This window comes from Aptenodytes patagonicus, chromosome 3 (assembly GCF_965638725.1).
Source record: "Aptenodytes patagonicus chromosome 3, bAptPat1.pri.cur, whole genome shotgun sequence".
Classification (NCBI taxonomy): domain Eukaryota; kingdom Metazoa; phylum Chordata; class Aves; order Sphenisciformes; family Spheniscidae; genus Aptenodytes; species Aptenodytes patagonicus.
Window position 1 is genome coordinate 94,897,821 of NC_134951.1, and position 22,171 is coordinate 94,919,991.

Sequence of the window (22,171 nt, forward strand, 5' to 3'; positions counted from 1 at the left end):
ATAGCACCTCTCCTCGTTGGCTTCTCTACCACTTGGAGAAGGCAGTTATCATCGACGCATTCCAGGCACCTCCCGGACTGCTTATGCCCTGCCATGTTGTCCCTCCAACAGATGTCGGGGTGGCTGAAGTCCCCCCCATGAGGACCAGGGCTTGTGAGCATGAGGCTGCTCCTATCTGTCTATAGGGCCTCATCCACTCGGTCTTCCTGGTCAGGTGGCCTGTAGCAGACCCCCACCATAATGTCACCTGTCCCTGCCTTCCCCTCTTCCTTCCCCAGAAGACATCAGCATGAGTTACAGTCACAACTTCTGTTTCAGAACTGAAATCTGGAGATTTTAAGCTACACATTTTTACTGATGAAAAGACGACTTGGATGTATGCTTGTCATGAAAGAAAATGATACCGCTGATTGCAATATGGGACAAAAGTGAACGAACTATGACAGTGGCTTGCATTGCCAATGGCAGCAGAATTTAGCCTAGATGTACACGGATACTACGACACTGGAAAAACAGTAATAGGTGCAAGCACAAAAAACCTACATTATACAAAGAGAAATTAAAAGATAGAAAAATTTACTGGGAAAAGTAAACAGTTTCCAAATTTGTGAGCTGTGAGCAGAAATTTTAAGGATCATGGTGATATAACTAAATCGGGAGTTTTGCATACACAAGAGCTAGTGAGGCCTGACTTCCAACTGATTTGTGTCTCAGCTGACTGCAAGCTGCAATTGAAGCTTTTTCTGCTCTCAGGGCATTCAATGGTTCCCCACTCCCACACCCCTCACCCCCCCAAGGTTGAGTTCTCTGTTCCATAGTAATACAAAAGTTTTCATGCAGGAGACACAAGCTGGGACTGTTGTATTTCTCTTCTCTTTATCTATCCAGCTTTTTCACAAACCTAGAAAAAACTTAATAGTCTTAGAGACAAGTTATGCCTCTGTTTAAGTTTGGCTGAACATGGCCAGTGGGTTCTGAATGTATTAAATGAGGACAGTCAGCAAGACAAGACTGCATAGATCTGTCTTCCCTAGGAAATCAGGCTAGCAAGAACAGTAATACAGGGGCTGGATAGTTTCTTTCTTCTCCCTTATGTTAAGTGCTCTGTTTATTTTCAGTCATATGTAGGACTAAGATGTTGGTATTATCCCATTATTGGGATTTGTTAATATATTTTTATGTATCGTCATCATTCAGTAGACTGTAAAGTCTATTTATTTAGGCAGTGAATCTGAACACTCTGTTATTAGTCCAAGCTTCTGGCAGGATTTTTTCCTGGAGGTTAAATGGCATCTTTCCAAATTGCACCTTGGCAGAGATTTTGGCTGTGCTTAGACCCATAGGATTTCCCTCTTTTTGTATTTCTAAGTCATTAAGCAACAATAAAATCTTTATGATATCTAATGTCTTGAATTTTACAACAATTATTCTAGTAGTATGATGACAACATAGTTTATAACGTCTTTTAAATTTTGCTCCCACATGCTGCATGACCTTCCAACTCACGTGTCAACAATCTCAAGGCTTTACATAGTGACAACAGGTACTCTCTACGTTCTGAGTTTGGGACCTTCCTACAGCAGGACAGTGTGTGCATTTTAATACCAGTCCTTACCATAAATAATATCAGAGAATATAGTAACTGCTATAGATTTTTTTAAGCTTATTTGCAAAGGTTGGAATAATGCAATAATATCTAAGACTAACTGAAATATCTGTATACATACTGAGGTGAGACAATTTGGATTTATAGCAACTTTATAGCAAATTCAAAAAGTAATTCTAGGGAACACATGTGACAAAGAATTACATTTTCAATTCTAGGGTTCAAAAGCCAGCTACTGAAATAAGCTCCTCCTCCTCCTCCCCCAAGTGCCCCCTGTGCAAGTCCAAAGCAGTTAAAAGATTCTGTGTTTGGAGTTTAAGTCTGAAGATACTTAAAAATGTTTAAAATGAACTATTTCTGACAGCACTAAACCAGAAACGTACTATGTACTAAACTAATAAATATGAAGCTTCCCTGCTATTAGGCTTATGCACTTCGATGCAGAGATACAACACAGGGCTTGGAATACCCGAACACTCGGCCATTAAAGTAAACAGGGGACACATTCAAAACTCAGTTCATTTGTCACCCTGACAGCAGCTGGAAGATTTCTGCATGCAAAATATAGGAGCATCTGGCTATCAAGAATATTTAAGACCTTACCTATTGATCTCTTTCATCTGCTTAAATTAATTCAAGATGTTAAGATGCCAAAAAATGGTGATTAAAGATCCCATGCATATAAAACTCAAATCCCAATAAGCAGTAAGGAGAAGATGATGCAAATACTACGAAACAAAACCAGCAGCAGAGTTCCCAAATAACTGATTGAAAACCTGGAAAGACCAGAAACTTTACTGCCAGGAATGGAGGACAGTATGGCTTATTAAAAAAGAGGGAGAGACAGAATACATTTTGTTACTTTGTCAAGAAGGACTTTACGGAGAAAATCATTGCAAGGAGAGATGAGGAACTAGATGATGGGAAAATGTGTTTGTGACTCTACTACGTGTTTAAAAACAAAAAGATCAAGACACAATATTACTTACAAGTATAAGCTAGGTGTTACTTCTCTAACAAGGACCTATAGACTCTGCAAAACTCAGGTTTCACGTACTAAATCCCTGCAGCAGATTCATTTAAGTTAGAAACTGGAGGGCTTCACAACATAAGTGAACATATATTGCTACACTAACTAGGCAACTTAAAGATACAAGCCTTATCTTACCTTTATTTACTCATTTTTAAGAGAGCAGGATGAAAATCAAGTCCCCAACACCTACTTCTATTCTTCCAGAAACAATTCAACTATAGCAAGGACACTATCTTTATCCTGTACCTTTCTTCCCTTTTTAGTACTAGCACAGAAATTTTATGGCTTGAAAATGAGATGTAAATAGAAATAGCTATTATTCTATGTCAAGAGCAAAGAGATGACATTAGAGGAGAATCTGTTCACACTAGAAGCCAGACTAAATTAAGTCTTGACCTATACCACGCTGTGATGCTATCAGAATCTGACACCATGCCAGTTAGTCTCAATGTCGCCTCTGCAATCTAAATTTGGCTATTAAAAAATATCTATAGAAAAGAAGGAAAGCAACACACAATTGTTGATAACCTTTCTAAGTTTACAGAAAAGTAATAAAGCATTATTTTAGTAGATGAAACACCTAATGACATTAAGACTGAATAATACATAACTTTAAAAAACACCAGTTAAAGAGCGGCAAGAATTTCTGATCAAAGCTGTAATTCTACCTAGTCTTTCTAAGGTCGTGCAAGTGTCACTCCCACAATGAGATTTATTATTCATTTTGGGGCTCTGCCTGGGTGCAGAGTGGGGACCGAGATAATGAGCTAAAAGAGTAGAGCAGAGGAAGAAGAGGAGGAAAGTTCTTCTTTTGTTGGGTTCTTTTGAGAAGCATTTGACTAAACGCTTTGAATCATTTGTCTAAAATCATTAGACTTAAAAGTATTAAAGTATGATTGAGCAGCACTGCAAATGGAATACATAGTTTTAAACAATACACAAGCTTATTTATCAGATCACAACCACCTATGGAAAGATCTCATCTCCCTTTTCCTGACTACACCTTCAACAGAGCAGACCAGTAAATCTCTATACTGATGAAAGTTGTTTCTATGCTAGTACAGCTGCAAAGCGTATTTCATAGCCACCAAATGTGAATGCAAGCTTCTCCCATCAAGGTGATTCAAGGTTCAGAGAAAAAAAGAGACGAAATCACAAGGAAAAAGCTTAATCAGGGAGGTCAGGAGATCATTTAGGAAAATTCCTACCCTCAGAAGACCACAAAAGTCCGAATGTGTGTGCTAAACATCCTGTATGTCCTCTTTATAGCAACTTGTACAAATGGGGGAAGACTATCATGAACTTCCCCAAGGCTTTTCTTTTTTTGACTAAATACCATCCTAACTCTTTTCTCATAGTCTAGTTCATAAAAAAAAGCAAAATTTGAGAAAGCAACCGGAGAGAAGTTGAGAATTACTGATTAACGGAAAAAATAAAGCTAAGAAATTTAAGCGAAACCTTCTGGTTCCCTAACTCCTTAGCCATTGTCAGGGGAGGGAAAAAAAAAACCCACACCACCCAAAACCACCTGTCCCTAAGGGTCAAGAAATCTTAATTAATTTGTTTCTGAGCATTCAGAGATCCAGTGATGACACATTTACTTAATTTCATTGAGGAAATTTTAAGTTATCATACTCGATTTCTCTAATTAAAAAAAATACTCATTAAAATTTAATGCATGAATGTATAAATGCATTTTCACCACTCCAAAAAGCTCTTGCTGAAAAAAAGAATTTATAAATGGGTTCTAAGAAGGATTATTTGACAATAAGGGAAAAACTTAGCTAAACAGTTTTGCAAAGTTTAACTGCATTAAAGGTTGAAATGGCATGTGAGCATCCAGCATGGGAATGATGAATTGGCGCTCAGCCTTAGAATTACTGCCAACTCCAAAGGAAAACTTGAATCAAATAACCTAAGCTTCAATTTCCTGGATAAGAAAAGGCAAGGCATGGGTTCATAAAGTTTAAAAAAAAAAATAAATCTGGACAAGAAGATCTGAGAATATTATTAAGACACAGGTAGGAGCAGAGACCCAAAACCTATTCCTTGGAAGTTCTAAGAAAGGATGTTCTATTCAGGAGGGCGCTATCACTATGCCTCTTTGGCCTGATCTCTCCTCATCTTGTGCAGGCTTATAAATTTTTAGAAGCAAATCCTGTAGGACTTTTGCCAGACATCAAGTCATATGCTCTTAGCCCGAGTGTGCTGACAAGAACTTGGCGGTAATACTAACATACATCTGAAAAGTCCGTGTGAAAAATGCAGTGAGTAACAGTTCTAATGACTTTGATGGAAGGACAGATCACCCACTATGTCACCAAGGTTACTGAAGCATATAAGGGGGGGGGGGGAAATCACAATTTCTGGAAAAAGGATGTTTTGGGTTGTGTCCCCCCCCAGCATAAATTTGGAAATCTGCCCTGAAAACACAATGTCTCATCTACATCCAGAGAGATTAGAAAAACATATGGTTAGTGAAGCACCTGTTCTTTGTGTGCCATTCCTGGTTCACTCATTCTAGGACTGATCTATAGTGGTGAAAAGCACAGTATATGTACCATTTCATCCCAGGCAGGATAGTTCTGAGCTGAGTGGAACTGAATACAAAGAATTCATGGCACTGGTTGATCATCTTATTTTAGAAAGGCTTTTCTTTCAGTGGCTGCTCCTTTGCTTGTTTTAGAAGGATTAGCATCTTTATTCTAAAGGGTTTAGATATTACGTATATAAAGGAAAGGTGTACACAAACAGTACAAATCTGCAACTGGTGCTTGTGTTACCATCCTCTTGTGCATTGACACGGGAGGGACTTCAGTTATAGCAAAACCCCTAGAGACACTAGATAGGATTTTATATTCCTTTTCCATTTGGAGAAGTTAATACTTGCTTCTAATACAGAAATAAATGACCTACTGCACCTGCAGAACAGTGCCTGTCTTCTTGAAGAAGGCAATCTCAACTGTAGATGTCTAAGAACAAAAACTTCAGTGGGAGGAGAAACCAAAAATGTGCAAACTGAAATTGCTACAAGGGAGAGACAGCAGTTCTTTCCCAGCAGGGATCTAAGTATGCAATGAGCATGAGCCATTATGATGCAGGTCTGTGATTCAGACAATTCAAAGCCACTCTGGGATGTCAGACCACCAACATATTTTTGCTCTGTGTGAATCCATATGAAGACAAAAAGTATTCTCGAGCTCTTAACAGACTCCCACATCTCTAACAACTTTCTGATAAGCTTTTTTCCTTTTCTTTTTTTTCCAAATTAGTTACTGCAAATCTGTTTTTAGCCAACTTTTGATCCTTAGTAACGTGACCATATTTGTTTCAGGCCACTCTTTATCAGTAAAGCTAGAGGTACTACATAGCCAAATAGAATCTTAGGCAATTCAGACAAATATTCTAAAACCAAGACTCAAGAGTAGATAATGACCAAAAAAAAGAGCTGTTTTGCCTTTAAGCATTTTTTTATTCATAAAGCTGAACAAGAACAGGTCTTCCTCTGAGATGCAACGTAAGTCTAAAGCAACTGCTTTTCTTTCAAGTGAACAGGTTGAGGACAGTATGAATATTTTCCCTACTCTCATGTTCAAAGTATGGTCACAATGCCCTGTAATTTATTTTGTGGCAGAACGTAAATTAACATGTAGACATGGACTAATCTGTTACTATTTCCTAATCTATTTTTGTTAACGATTGCCACAATCAGCCTTTGAACAGAACGGATGTATAATAGATCAGCAGAGTTCAGGCACGCAACAAGATATAAAAAGTGATTTTTCATCATGTACATTTCTAGTCTGTTCCTTAGTCATAACCCTACTAGAATGTTCCTTAACCTACAACAGCGGAAAGAAGAAAGAATTTCCCACAGCAACAAAAGTAAGGCATAATTCTGCTACTGAGAAGAACAGTTGGAAAACCTATGGGAACTCATTTTCATCCTATTAGCCACAGGAAACCTGGAAGGGGATTGGAATATAACAGATACCATTCACTTTACCGTAGGATCTGAAAGATTGTACATAACTTACACATGTCAATTAAAGTCAAATCCTGATCTTATCGATACCAAGAGTTTTGCCTGTGGAAGGTAAGAGATTGTGAATGACACCAACAGATCTCCTGATTGTGGAGTCTAATGATTAACAACTATGCAAAATGAATGAAAAATCTCTTGAGTGCATCATGGGTGCTGGCAGTACACAGAAAACTTGTGAGATTTGAAGAATCCTTTGGTCACCTTCGGGGACTGTAAAAGAATGGGTTGGTTTCCTCCAACTCTCTGGAAGCCTGCTCAGAACATGTCAGAATTTCTCCTTTGGGCAGCTAGGAGAGGTAAAGAGCTCAGCAGAAGCAGTCATGAAGGACAGGGAAATGGGTCATCCTAGTCCACTGTTAATAATCTCATCAATCCTTCACTGTGTCAACTTATAAATGTATAGTAAATATTGACAGGCATTTTGAGGCAGGTTTTGAAAGGGAACACTTATCTTGTTTTTATTCTTACCAGGATAGATAACCCTCAAAGAAGCTAGTAGTTTCAAAGATTTAGGGAGAAACTCATTATGGAGAATATGAAAATTCATTTTAGTGCAGATTTTAGGTTGCTAAAGGCCAGTCAGACCTACTGGTGTTTTAAGTGTGAATACTCTCTCTCCATCCACTTCCCTCCACTATAATCTAGTTATTTATTTTGCTAGAACCTTTTTCTTTGCAACTTCTAACATTTGCAGTCAGTTTTGCCTACCTCAAACTTTGGAGGACCAACAGCATCCTCAGTGATGCTCCGTGTTATTTAAAATCACATTTGAAAATACTGTAAAACATTAACTTCTCATAACTATTGTGCAAGTGATTATCTAGACTAAATTTACTAGAACTGAATTTCTGTCATTTCCAGACACTTCCAGAATTTGAGGCCTCCTGCCTTAATACTTGGCTCTCACTCTTTATTCCTCTGTTATTATAATTCTATCACACTGCAAAACTATGCTGAACTTCTACTTAAGCACATTCAAACTGAGATGGCAAAAACAGAGATGGCAAAAAAGTACTTCTCTGACATATAGGGCACCACACCCCCAATCACTAAATACCTCCTCATCCAAAACATACATTTCAGAGGAAAGAGTAGAAAACACAGAAGAAACATTTTTGTGCCCTTGTTTAAAAAAAAAGATAAATTGCACCTACTTTGCTTAGAAGTCCAAGCTAAGGGACATTCTCCAAATAGAAAACATCAAACTACATATTTGTGCTATTGGGCAAAGCTGTAAGCAACTGGAAGTTTTTCAGGATAGTACACTTCTCACCAGGCAGGATGTTCCTGTCTCTCATTATAACTTACCACAGAGCATTTAAGCTAATACCACTATTAAAATTAAATTCTTCACACTAATTAGTTGGAAGAATCATATTGGAAGGTACACTGTAACATCGAAGAGTTTGCTAACTGTTCTGTAGATCTAAAGCAATTCTAGAATACAATTTGCGTAAAATGCATTAATGCTTAATCACATAACAATTTAACTCGTGTTTTTCAGAATCTAAGTCAGAAAGCTGAAGAGAACTGCTTATTACGTTGTTATAAAAACAGTCACAAAAACATATCTGGTATTTTTCTGCTTATTCACATGGAATATTCTGTAATTAACACACACACATCGACACACACCCCCTTTCATCCACAGTACTCACCAAATCTAACGTTATAAAACAGGGATGGCCAACAGTCCTTATTCTCTTAAGTCACACACCAAACCTTACTGACGTCAAGTCACAGAGATACCTCAAACTTTGGAGGACCAAGATAAAAAGCAGCACTGTAAGTGATTTTCAAGCACAATTGGAATGGACTCCCCAAGACCTTCACTGTTCCCTGGTGAAAGATGATATGCTAGGAATTCAACTAGGTTCTCAGAACATGAAACTCGTCACCCCTTCATTGTTTACTGCCTGTCATAATCAGTGTTTCTGATTAACCTACCAGTCTCATGCCAGCACAGTTGTCACAGTGATGACACAGTAGAACCATGGTAGCCACCCTGAACTGGTTGTGACACACATGCATACCAAGAACAAGAACTATGCATTCTTTTATTAAAATGTGAGGTAATCCCAAAACCACATTTCTGCTTACACGTGACCATGCACTTTTCACACTCTATGTTCAAAAATATAATCATGTTACTAAGTGCACAAAAGAGATAGAAGTTATCATGTAGCTTTAATACAAGATTCTATCTGTTCCAGCTAAAATTTCTGTTTGCTGTAGTGTGATTGGAACCAATTTTGTTCAGCTTTCTTTCTCCAGACCAACAAAGAGAATCCAATGAATGAAAGCCCTTTAATAAAAAAAAAAATAAAAATCTCATTTTAAATCCTTCTCTCTCCTTTTGAAGCTAGCAAAGACAGACAGGCAATGTTGCTGTATAAAAAACTAAGATGTCATGAGATAATGATTCTGTGTGAGCTCATTTGAGAGGGCATTAAACCCTTTGCAAACGCAGGCATGATATGACATGCTTATTTAATGAAAGAGTAATTTCTGAATTCTTCTTTTGTTGAACAGTAAACTGAATTATTTTCACATAAGCTTTGGTTTCTTCATCTGAGAACTCACAGATGTTACGTAGTTGAGGCAGAGCAAAGTTCTGCTAATTAACCAGGCAAGAATTAGTTTATAAAAGTTCAGATGAGGTATGTTCAGAAAAGGAGAAAAAAGAAGGAACACAGAAACATTTGCTAAATGAACAGCAAATATATATTCATGGACATCAGGAAAGACAATAGTAAATGAATGGCTAAATTTAAGAAAAACTAACCTATTAAGAGCGGGAAGACTGCACCTCAGATATTACAATTTTGTTTTACAGACAGAGTATATATTTACTCAAGACCTACTTCATCTTTGTCTATTTACTGATCTTGGGTACCATACAAAAAGAGATACAGTAATATTAGTACATAATATTTTCTAAATGATCAATGAAGATTAATGTCAGAGCTTTTAGGAGAGTCACCACAGTATCAGAGAAGAGCTGTCTAGGGCTATTTGCAGCTGACCATGTTCTTTGTTGTACATCCTCAAAGAGTGGTTTGAATCACTCTTTCTTTTCTTGTTGTGCGGTGGCCTACACTGCCTCTCCCTGTTATTGCTTTATAAAGTTGTTAGTAAGAGAAGAATTTCCTAACTGCTATTATTTTAGCACATTAGAAGTGTAGCTTCTCTACCTCCACCTCACTGACTGAGCAGTGATTGTGTTATGCAGTGTCTGGAGGAAGCAAGAGCGTAAGTTGGTGAACTGGTCAGACCTGAGAGAACCAATGGATACAATGCTAGCTGGTGAATGTAGTGAAGCAACTATAATGTATGTCAAGTATCACATCAGTTCCTGTGATTGAGATATACTACCAGTAGGTCATAACAGCTGTATAATAATTGTCATTCTTTTGCCTTTGTCACCTCAAGACTGTAAGTCTATGTTTATTTTTAAATTGCAAATGTAACTGGAAAAACTGTAGGTATGCTGGAAGCTTTCTGAGGAACCACCTCCCTCCTTACAGTGAGGGCCTGTGAATTAACTCAGCAAAACTGAAGAATACAGTTTGAACATTTAGCTGATGTCTTTGGAAGCCTAGTGGCCCCCAAACAAGCTTGAAGTATGTTTCTGATGCTGTAACTCAAGATGAGGTAACCTTAAATATGATGATTCACAAAGAATAACTGGTTACTGGGATACAGCTTGACTGAACTAACAGAGCCAAAGTAAGAAAAGCTGATAGAATTCCCTAACTGAATTCCCCTTGCAGCTCCCCTCCTCTCACCAGATACATCAAATATTCTCTTTAGAATTGCAGAAATTTGGTTACACAATCTTGCAAGTTTCATCCTGCTATACCAATGAGTAGGTTTTCTCCTCAATTCCTCCCCTTTCCCCACTCCTCAAATAGCAAATCAACTGTTGTTCAAAAATGGCGTACAACACAATTGCTTCTTTCTTCAGCTGTACCAGAGACCTGGCACACGGAATTGAGGATGAATTTAAAATTCATATAACAGCAGCTTTTACAAACAGCAGCTCATTGTTAAAAATGTCGTAATAAATGTCTATGGTAATAATAATTACTTTAAACTTACCAAAACTTTTTTACAGGTAGTCCACAATGAGATCATCTGTTTCAAAAGGCTTTAGGAAGAAAAATCTGCAACAGAAGACAAATACAGCATCAAAACAGCAGCACAGATATCTTGCAAGGTGACATTAAACGTGCTAGTTCAGATACCACTGTAGCACAACACTTCATATGGATGATTTTCTTACACTCTTGGAAGAAAGTTAAAGATGAAGGTTATTCTCTGAAAACTATTGTATCAGAAGGTTTGATTATCTACTTTCTGCTTAGAAATAATAAGAAGCACTACACTAAAATCTTGAATCCGCACTACACAGCATTGCAACAGGCTTGCTTCCCTTTGAGCCAACTGGCAGAAGCAATCCTTAAATGCAGATAAAACCTGTTGATTATTCTTTGAGAAATATATGTATATTTTTCAAATCATTTAGGGAATCAAGCTGAAGCAGGAGACTTCAGTAAGTCTGTGGCAACTGATAAACAATCAAAAACATCTTTTACATCAGTGGTAACAATCAGTCCACTGTCAGTCAGGAGTGCCCTAATTCCTGCTGGTGGTACTCCTGCCCACATACCTGCTATAGTTTCTAGATGCCTCCAGAACCGAATTGTAAGGCTAAAAAACCCACACATTGGGGGAACTGGCAGAGGTGAGAAAGACAGCAGAGTAGACCTTGTTTTTGTTAGGTAATTATATTTACCAACTATTTATTCCCAGAAAACTTTACCAGTTTTCCCTGAAAATAAAAAGCAGAAAATCTCACAACAGGAATTTTTATTTTAATATTATTGATAGACCATGCAAATGTATTTTTCATTTATTTACTAAATTCTTAGTTGTATTTTGACAGATATTCTGAATTGTCTGGGAAAAAAAAAGGGGATGGTGGTGAAAAGGAGTGTTATTTTACATTTTAGTTAGACCTCACTTAAGAATTTATCCATTTGAATTTGGAAAATCTATGTACATTTAATGCAGATCTATTACTTGGAAGATAAAGAAATTTGTTACTGTGTAAGTTACATTTAAACACAAAGAATTAGCCTAACTCTTAACTATTATATTTTTCATACAGAATCACAATTCTATTGCTACACACACAAAGAGTAAGCAAGTAAAATAATTTTTATTTCAGACATTCTACTTTTTAAACAGTGAGTTTAATAAAATAAGCTTCATGGATTTCATTATTTTTCTAACACAGTACATGGAAACTGAATTATTTACTATGTTTTAAGAATTTCTGTAACACACTACTTCCAGGATGAATACTCATTTTTGGTTCAGTTTCTGGAACTGACAGCGAGTTGATGGCTATCTATTAACTATATAAATTTCTATCAGTTTTCTTGTCAAAACTGATATAAATAGAATGGATTGTTTCAGGTCAGAAAATAAGTTGAAAAGCAACATTTTTTTATTTAACTGCATTTTGGTCTTATAAATCTGATTAAATTTGAAATTAACAGCCTGTATATTAAAGCCCAAACAGGCAATAACCTATTACAGTCATCTAAATAAAAAGCCGCATTAAGACTTCCTCAAATTTTAACGATTATGTTAGATACGGAAGCATGATGAAAAGACTTTTAATTTTTGAAGACTAACAAACAAATACTCTATTTCGTGATACTACACACTGCACCTAATACAAAATGAATTACAACCTTTACACTACAGTCATCTTCAGAACATTCATCTTTCCACATCTAGAATTTGCCCCCTGCTGTGATGGCCTTCTGGTTTCTGACTTGATTACCCTCAAGTTTCATTAGCAACTCTGAGGGAACGTTTTTATTGTTTCAACTGTTTCATTCAATTTGGAATGAGCAGGAGGGCATGGCCTTTTTTCTCCTCTTCTGATGTACACGCACATGATGAAAGTGAAGAGCTCAGAAACGATGGGACAGAATTATGTTCCTATAGGTATCTGGACAGGTGCCGAAATAAATACAGGAACAGACCAAAGCACGGTCCTTACCTCCTCTTATTAAGCCAATTCAACGGCACGTCTGTGTCCAAACCACCTTTAGGCACGCAGATACCTAGACCATACTTCTTCAAAAGAAATCCTGCCTGGTTACTAACCATACTTAATGTTTTCTCTCTTACCTACTTGAAATCTGAAGCACTATCGTTTTTCTCACCTATGCAGCTGAAAAATTGGCTTTACACGTTCTAACTTCCCGATCCTGTGCAAACGTCGCCCGAGAGAAAACTCGACGAACACGTGACCCAGTAAGAGAACCGAGCTCCTACGGACAGGCGCACGAAAACTACCTACAAATTAGCTGGCCGAGGCGCTCCTGGCGCCACACCCACGGCAGCACGGAGCCCGCCCCCGCTACGAGGCCCTGCCCCAACAGCGGCCCGCTCCGGCCCGCCTCCCCCTGAGGGCTGGGCGCCTCAGCCAGGACCTGCCGCCCTCCGCGGGGATCTCACAGAGGCTCCTCCACGCGGAACCGCACAGGCGGACGCCATATACATCTGCAGATGTGCGCGTGCCTATGTCTACCCAGGCTCGCCTCACAAGCTATTGCCTCGGGGTCGGCGTCAGCTCCCGCGGGGGAAGGGAAACGCCCCGGCGCTGCCGGCAACCACCCCGCGAGGGCGCGGCACCTGGCGGGGGCGGGGCGGGGCGGAGGGCTCCCCCCCACACACACACACACCCCGCCCCATCCCCCGCCCCGCGCGCGTGGGGCTCCGGCTGAGGCACGCGGCTACCGGCTGCGCCTGAGGCGCGCTCCCTCACCCCCCTTCCAACCCCCCCCGCCCCCGCACGCGCCTCCTGCCGCCTCCCCCGTTCCGACAGGGGCGCGCGCCGAGGTGTGCGGTCGGGCTGTTGCTGCGCCTGCGCCTCCTCCCGGCGTGCTCGGCGGCAGTATCATGGCGGCTCCCTGTGGCCGGTTCCTGCACATGGGTTGAGGGGACACCGGCAGCGCGTGTCAGCGCAGGGGTCGCGACCCGCGAGCGAGCGAGGCGACAGTGGTGGGGAGCGGGGCGTGGGGACCATGCTGGCTCTGGAGCGCTCCCTGCTGAGGGGCTTCCTCAGCGCGGCGGAGTCCCTGGAGTGGAAGCAGGGCGAAGTCGCGGCGGCAGGTGAGGGGAGGTCCCGGCCCGGCGGGGGGAAGGTGCCCGGCCGTTGTTATGGGTATTCGGAGCCACCAACGTCTCCGCCGGCCCCAGGCCGAGCCGGGGCCGCGGCTGGCGGCTCCCTCCACCCGCGCCCGCTCCGAGGGTGGTCGTGTCCCCCCCTCCCGCCCTTTCTGCCCTTTGCCAGACTCGGGGGGGCTCCTGCCGGCGCCGCGGGGCGGGGGCGGCCCGTTGGGCTCGTCAGGCCGGAGGGGCGCAAGCGGCACTGCCGGCAGGGCTGAGGCGAGAGGTGCGGCCGCCGCGCCGGGGCTCTCCGCAGAGTTTCTCGGCCGCTACCTGCCGGTCCGACGGGGCTTCAGGTGGAGAGGTTCCGGCTGCAGCAGTCCCTGCCCTGCGCCCGGTGGCCGGCAGACGCCCCACCGCCCACTTCATGGCGGCACTCTGGAGGCTTTTAATCACTTCGACTAAGACTGCGTCGTGACCCACGGGTGAAAGACTACCTGTCTGAATTTGGCAGTGATGTGAAACTCGCTCTTGTAGCAAAACACGAGGAGAAGAAGCCTGGCGTGAGCTACCTGTTCTACATTTTATTAGCTATTTAGTCGTAGTTGCTTGAGGGAACAATGGAAAGTAGTCTCTTGAGGGGACTTGATTAGGTTGTTACTGACCCAGCTTTCCTGTAGGGGAACGCAGCAGCTTTTAAAATGTAACATTTGTTATGAAAAGGCACTTCCATATTTCAGACAGGCTAGAAATACAGTTGTGCTCGAGTCATGTGCCATGCTGTTTAAAACATTTAGAGGTTGTAGCATATTGAAAGACTCATTTATCCTTACCCAAGCACTTAAGGAATTTTGGAAAAGAACTGTACAGAGGTACTCAGCTCTATTTCCTTATGTTACTTATTTAACCTTAATCATTGTACTGTCCAGGTGTGTTAGGTGTTGTGACTGAGATCTGTCTTATCTTTTGACTGAGTGTTGTGTATGCTGTTTGTGGTGTGTTTTGGGTGTTGTGTGGGGGTTTTTTTTAGTTTTTGGTTTGTTTTTTTAAGTAGTATGCTGCTGTAAGATGTGGGGAAGACTGTTGTTGAAGAAGGGTATCTTGCAGTAGAGATAGAAAATGGTGGGGTTTGTTGTCATCCTTAGTTGTCACTTACGTGGGCCCTTCCTATTGATGATCCTGAAACTGAATTTAAAGACTGTGATCTTGAATTTGTATGGTGTCTTATAAGAAGCTAAACACAGAATCAAAAGCAGATTTTATGTGCTTACAGTTATGTTACAGTGTTACTGGAAAGAGAAAACCTCAATATTCTTCATTAGTGTCCTCACAGCCAATAGTTATTATACCAGCTACAGCATCGCCTGTCTGAGCAACTATAATCCAATATAAAGAAGTTGTCATTTGGTGAAAGAAGTCTCCCCGAAGCATAGACTGGAGAAAGTTTCTTGTTATTTCTGTTCTCTGTGAGAGTATGATGTCAGCAGGGCTGCAGAACCATTACTATTCTTTTGCATATGCCCTTCCAGATGCAGCTTAAAGTGTTAAATCATCTAGCACAAATGATCTCTTACATCATTGGTTGATGATTGTTGTAAAGAACAAAAGTAAATTGTGGCCAACAGCAGTCAACAGCCTGGTCCACAGAGATTAGAATGAACGTATCTCTGTCGCCCATTCCTACCAAGTCATCCATCGCTGCTGTTGAAGTTGGTTCTGTGCTCGGTCTTCCCATGTGTCTGAGATTTAGAATACTTGTTTTAGCTGGATGAGCTTCGGGTTGGTATTTGGTTTGCTTCCTTGCACAGCTGCTGCTTTTGTGGATCTATACCTGTGCTAGCATTAAATTGGCTAGCTCAGGTACTAATATTAGTGTAGCTATGGTAACACTGAGTGCATGGGAGCTGCAATCCCCAACTGGAATCACAGATTAATATTAAGGCACTTATGCTATGCAGACCTCTGCATTTCCTCAGCTGCACCATTACCAGTACTTGCATCAGCTAGTTTAAAACCAGTTAGTGCATTTACATGAGTTGTAGCCACAGCTGCAGTGTAGACAGATACTGGTTTTGCTCAAGAATAGAAGGTTTTAACATGGTGAAGTTGTTCTAACAGCTGCTGGATTGATTGCACTCTAGCATATCTGAAGAAAAAAGGGAAGATACCTTCTGTGAACAAAGCTTCTCAGGAATTAAATATATAGCAATTCATGACATCCATTTATCTTGAAAGGCTTCAGTGGAGGAACATTCATGGATCCCAATCCACCTTACTAGTTACTCCTAAGAATCTGACTCCATATGCAGACTTCTCATTGAGATAGTAAACTTATAGGAAAATAATTCTTTTATAAAGATAAAATCATATTGCCCATTCTTTGTGAATATTCTAAGCATTTAAAGGAAGGACTGAGTAGTTTCTGCAGTTTTACATGAGAACTTATTCACTGAACTCTTGCAATTATTGAACCATTTTTATTTGTCCTGTCTTCCCTAAAAGGGTTCTCTAGTCTGTGAAATTATTATCTTATCTATAGGATTTTACTGTAACCCACTCATGTAAAATGTTTTGGAGGAAGAAAACCCTCTTGTGATAATTGAAGTTGTCTTCAATAACTGTAGTGTACATATTTGAAAGGCCATCCATGTATTTCCCCTGAGATTTCAGTGCAAGTTTGTGTTTTACATTCATCTGGCAGTTTGTATTTCACTGTAACATTAATAAGAGTTCTGTAAAATTTATTTTGAATAAAGTGACATCTGCTACTGCTGTTCTTTATGTTTCAATGCAACTGCACTTTTCCTGCAATGTAAATGAAGATTCATTCCTTGAAAGGGGAGTGGTATATGTTTTGATTTGAATAGTTCTTGTAAGACAAAGTTGTTTCAAAATTCACACGGATTTTTTTTCTCTTTTTTTACTTTTTTTTCCCCAGAAAGTGGATCATTATTGCAGTTGATTTTTGATGGGAAGTACGAGGCAATATTTTCCAATTCAGCCATCCAGAATGTTTTCACTGCACCTTCTGTGACAGAGGAGAACATTGACGGTTACTTGGAGAAACAGATTCTAGCCTACCTGGACTGTTCTGCAGAGGCTGATAACGTGGAAAGGTGGAAATTACTATTTATTACATGGAAGATTAATAGAGGCTATGTTTGGTTTTTACAAAAGGCATTTTTTATTTTATAATGTATGACATAGGGTCTCCAAAATTCTTGTTCTGAGAGAAAAACAGAAAACAGATTTCTTGGGTTGTTCCCCCCACTTCCCTGGGGCATCTATTCATTATCATTGTTTCTTTCACTGGATACTATTGTGATATGAGGGTTTGTTGAAAACACTAGAGTGATTACCTCTGAAGCTGCTGGTATAAAGAAGTCAACAAATGTAAATTCATGTTGCTGTGTATCATCAAACAATTTATTAACAGTTTTCTCTCTGAAATGTTGCATTACATTTATGTGACTACTTGAAGTACCATGTAATGTTACTGTCTGAGCAATGCCTGTATTTCTAAGTCTGATTTATAGTAAGGTTGTACTACTACTCTTAATGTAAAATGAGTAAGGTATTACTCATGGCTGCTATTTATCGATTAATTATTTCCTTCACAAGACTTTCTCTGATTCTCTCTAATTGTACTGCATATGCTAATTCTTGCTGTTAATGAGTCTGACCTTAGTGTTTACAGTTTGCTATGTAAATAATGATCAGACTGAAATCTATCACACTAGGGATAGTAGAAGCAGAAAACTATATATGTGTGTGTATATGTATTTGTTTATTTTAAAAGGTGAGTGTGGGAAAAAGTTTTGCCGAAATAAGAGCAAAAGATAAGAGAAGATAAAGGTAAAAAGAAATTAAGAGGAAGGTAATATATTGCGAATAAGTGTGGCTGAATACAAATGCCAGTGTTTCGGTACAACAGACATAAAACCAAGAGGTTTTGCTAAAATACCAGAGAAACAAATAGTTGGCACCTCTAAAATATTGAGCTGAGATTTGTTAGTGATCATAATGTGTCAAAAGCTTATCTTCTAGTGTGGTACACAATACGATACGCTCCTGTTTTCTGAGTTGGAATGTTCAGAGGTTGCTCCTGTGCATTTTTGTCTCTAGGTGTGGGGTTTTTTTTTTTCCTTACTTTGTTGTGCTGTTGCTGTTAAATATTAGCTGGAGTTTAGATGGTGACATAAGTCTAGAGAAATTTTTCAGTATTGCTAGATTCTGTCATCTTGCAATAGTTTATTCTGCATAACGTGTCAAGAAAAGAAAGATCAGTCAGGGCTTGAAACAGACCCAATCCTGATCTTAATCATTGCTTGAAATGTGTTGCTGCTTGAAATACATGCTGCTGCCTTTATGATCCATTCAGCTTCTTAAAGATAATCATTACCTATATCATGCACTCAGTAATACTTTATACATATCCTGTCGTGGTGGTGTGTCCTCTTCTGCTCCCACCGTGAGCTTTTATTGGCCTGTATGCCATTTACAGGACGCTGCTGCTGCTCTCCTACTGCAGACAGCAAAGCAGTTTGTTCCTCAGGTGCTCATACTATAGCTCTTTGATCTTTGAGGTTTTTCTTGTTCTCTCTGCAACTCTAGGCAGCATTAGGAGCCCCCTTGCCAGAAGATACGGAGGCAGATCTGCAATGTTTAGCCTTTCAGAAGCAGACAGAGGGTTTTCTGCCCAAAATAGCAGCTTGGAGTTTTATTCAAAATGAAAGCATGTAGTCTTCAAAATGTATCAGTGTCTGCCAGAAACATTTTTTGTCTGTAGCAGTCAAGTGAATTTTTCAAGCTCCATTAATAATAACATCAGAAGCTTTGAATGATATTAGTGCTGAAGGAAGTAAGTTGTGACTTTCTCTTGATAGAAAAACTTCTACCAAAAGACAGATCATTTCCTATTTTAGGTAGGCAGTGCTTATAGCACTTAAATCTGTACCATGTTTGTTTGTCTCCAATGACCTTTTACCTTAAAATGTGTTACGTAGTTATTTTTCCTACCTGCAGTGCCCTAGGCCCTGTGACTGCCTTATAGAAGGAATTAATGCAACTTTTGCACTCTGACCTTCCATTGCCTACGGTGAAAATGTTTTTGTCTTTTTGTGGTGAAAATGTCACTTTCTTTTTCCGCTGAGCAATTCAAAGGAAGTGCAGCAAACCTCGTAAGTTCTAGCTCAGAAAATTCAGTAAGACACTGGTTTTCTTGTGACTTTTGGTAGATGGGCTTAGTTCAAATATATTTGGGTTTTTTCCTGAATTCAAAGTTGTAATTCTCGAGACTAAAAAACTCAGTGGGAGTTGAATTCAGTCAGAAACAGAAAGTTGGATAATGTTAATCTTGTTCTTTTAGCACAATATAAACACAGTACAAAGTATGGCTTTATAATAGTGTTAAAAGAACTCTTAAAGAGTTCTTTTTCTGAAGCTAAAACTGAGCAGCTTGAGGGCAAAACAGCTCAAAATTTGGATCTAGATTATAATTTCTTTGGACATAGCCTATAACTTTTTCCACTTTCAAATCTATGGTTCTGTAAGGAAAATATTTAACAGTATTTTAAAAATTTGCTGCAAGTTTTTCTATCATTTTGACTGCTTCTTCCCTCCTTCCCCTGCCCCTGACATTTTTTCACTATGGCACTTTTAACCTTTATGGCTTAAAAATGAAGTCTCAAAGCATTCCTTAGAATAAACTTATTGAATAGGAAATTTTTTTTTAACTTTTTCCTGCTATTGCTACTCACCTCAGTGGTTAATGGTTATCTTCTACAGAAAACGTAGCTTCATAGCTGTATTTTAAATCAGCAAATTGTAGAGGATGAAGCAGTAGTATATGTGTTAACCATATAGAGGGGGAATGCCTTTTTATTTTTTCCTCAGCTCCATGTGAAGGAGGTGCCTTCATTGCCTGACACACAGTTTGATTCTAAAGACTGGAAGGAAATAGTGTGCAGGACACAACAAAAAATATTTTCAGAGAGCTTGTTTCAACAGAGCTTGAAGGTCTGTTATTATGTTTGCTTCCAAAACCTAAAGGAACAAGGAAATGAGCACTAACACTTGTTTTTATTGACCGTGTGTTCACTACTTTTACCTTATTCAACATATAAATGAATACCAAACTTTCCAAAACAAATCCATACAATAAAGCTTGTTATGATTTTCCAACTTGAACACTGAATGGTATTTCTAGTATTTCTCTTGGGGCATCTGATGATTGGTTAACTGGTGTGCTATATATATTGAAAAACAAAAATGAAGAAATTCTTGCTGTTTCTGCAGCTTGCTTTGATGCATATGAATTGAAAAAAAATAACTATTTAGTGTCTAATTTTGCTTGGACTTCTCTTCTGTAATTTCTGGCTTTACTAAAAAGAAAAGAAACTCTCCCAAAACTAAAACCTGTAACCTAATCGCATCTTAAGCATAGCCTGGCTATTGAGTATTTTCTCATGCTTATATTTTGTTTGTAAATTCTAGCATTAGATGGAAATCCATTATTTTTTCAAATACAAATGCTCTATTATTCTTTATTTTGAATTTGAGCAAGATTAGGTATAGCAGTATGAATATTACAGTGGAATGTATATAAGCATCTGATTTTACATCATGGATCACAATCCTACTGGACTTGGTGTAAACAGTGTTTAAAAAAAGAGGCAGCAAAACCCCCATTCACATAGAGAAAGGAAGAACAAGACGGATGCATACAGACATATGTCTAAGGAAATATAAGAAATAAATTCAACTATGTAGGTCACCGTAGTAAGTGGGACACTTGCAGCTGTTGCTTTTCAGGCAGCACAGAACAGCAGTTTTCAGGCAGCCTTTGGGAGGTGAGCATTTGCAGGTCTGCATTGTAAGTGTGAAGGGCAGTCAGGGAGACAGAATGGAATTTTTTTCTTGGGGAAAAAAAAGGGAATAGGCAAGGGAGGCTAGTGCTTTCAGGGATTAGAGCTTGGAATTGACTTTCTGATACAGAATGAGTGATAAGGAGACTGGAAGTTGGTCATGGATCTGAAAATGGGGGAAAAAAAGTCAGTGATGACAAATTAGCCATTGGAAAGACAGTATCCCAGCCAAAGTAATGGAATTGGTTATCAGTTGTTTCAGAGGCCTTCTGCATGGATATAGCTGTGTCAAGACTTCAAGCAAGTTTGCCTGACAGATAGATAGATGTCAATAATGTTAAAATAAATAAAAAATTATTAGTAGAAATAATAGTGTAAATGATAAAATAATGAAAATTAGTCTTCAAAAGACTGAAGTGCATCTGTCAAATCACAGTGCAGAGATGGTTGATTATTCTGTATGTTATCTTTCCTTTCAGAAGCTTTGAAGCATAGTTTATCATGGGAGAATAATTAGAAAATGTATGTCTGTGGTTGTTTCGTCTGTAATGGTAATAATTTAGTGTACAGTAACAGTGCTTTGTGTTATTGAGTTATTTGGAAGTTTAGTGGTAATCTTAGATGTGTATTCAAATAATATTTGCTGTTAGATAGTTACTGGCTGAATAATGACAGCTAGTAAATGTTACCTTGTCTTGTTCAACAAGAACTCTTTATACCAGTCCTTGCTCTCTAACTCTCCTGAAGGCTTTGTTCACTTTTTTTTTCCAATCATGTGTTCCCCACCCCTACTTTCTAATTGTTCTACATCTTTTGTCACATTCTTGCCCACCAGCCGCTTGTTTGTGTGTGGCTTTTCTATTTGACTTTGTTTTTTAGGGGTTGTATAACATTTTATCCTTTTGTTTCCATTTGGAGGACTCTTGCATCTTTAAGTCCCTGTTTTACAGAGAAAGGAAAAAAAAAAAAAAGACTAGGTTTTTTCCAATTCAGTTATGTTCCTTAACATACCAATTTTTATCTCAAACCAGCACAATTAAAATGTTAACCTTTTGTAGGCGGGAGGCATGTTCTATGTGTGACAGGGCTCTTGTTGGCACATGACTGATTATAATACAATAAGGTTCTAAGTCATTAAGGAATCATACAACAAACCAGAAGTTTGTGTCAGTCTCCTAAAAGTCTACATCTGTTAAATCGACCATTAAATTCTGAGGGATTGTGCCCTGCCTTCTGCAGACCACATAGATTATTTGTTACTGTAGGTGCATAAAGAATAATATCATAATGATGTTAGATGAGCTTAGTCTTGTAAATAAGGAAAATTTTAGTTTCAGGAATGAAACAGTCTCATAATTCCATCTTTAAATAAAATATTACGATTTACATTACAAAGCATGATTGAATGAGATAACATTTGCTGCCAA

The 22,171-nt window shown here is 39.1% G+C and overlaps 1 protein-coding gene and 1 long non-coding RNA gene across 3 annotated transcripts in view; one reads left to right on the forward strand and one right to left on the reverse strand.

The window, feature by feature from the left end:
- Positions 1–13,050, reverse strand: part of LOC143158395 (uncharacterized) — a 43,074-nt gene extending 30,024 nt beyond the window's left edge. For both annotated transcript variants that reach the window (XR_012994985.1, XR_012994984.1), the window contains exons 1-2: positions 12,930–13,050; positions 10,786–10,850 (exon numbers count right to left, since the gene is read on the reverse strand). This is a non-coding gene — a long non-coding RNA (uncharacterized LOC143158395). The remainder of the gene's footprint in view (positions 1–10,785; positions 10,851–12,929) is intronic.
- A 606-nt stretch (positions 13,051–13,656) lies between these two features.
- TTC27 (tetratricopeptide repeat domain 27) overlaps positions 13,657–22,171 on the forward strand; it is a 137,678-nt gene continuing 129,163 nt past the window's right edge. Inside the window, exons 1-2 of the mRNA XM_076334285.1 lie at positions 13,657–13,881; positions 16,817–16,994. Coding sequence (XP_076190400.1) covers positions 13,794–13,881; positions 16,817–16,994 — 266 coding nt within the window. The 5' untranslated portion in view covers positions 13,657–13,793. The remainder of the gene's footprint in view (positions 13,882–16,816; positions 16,995–22,171) is intronic.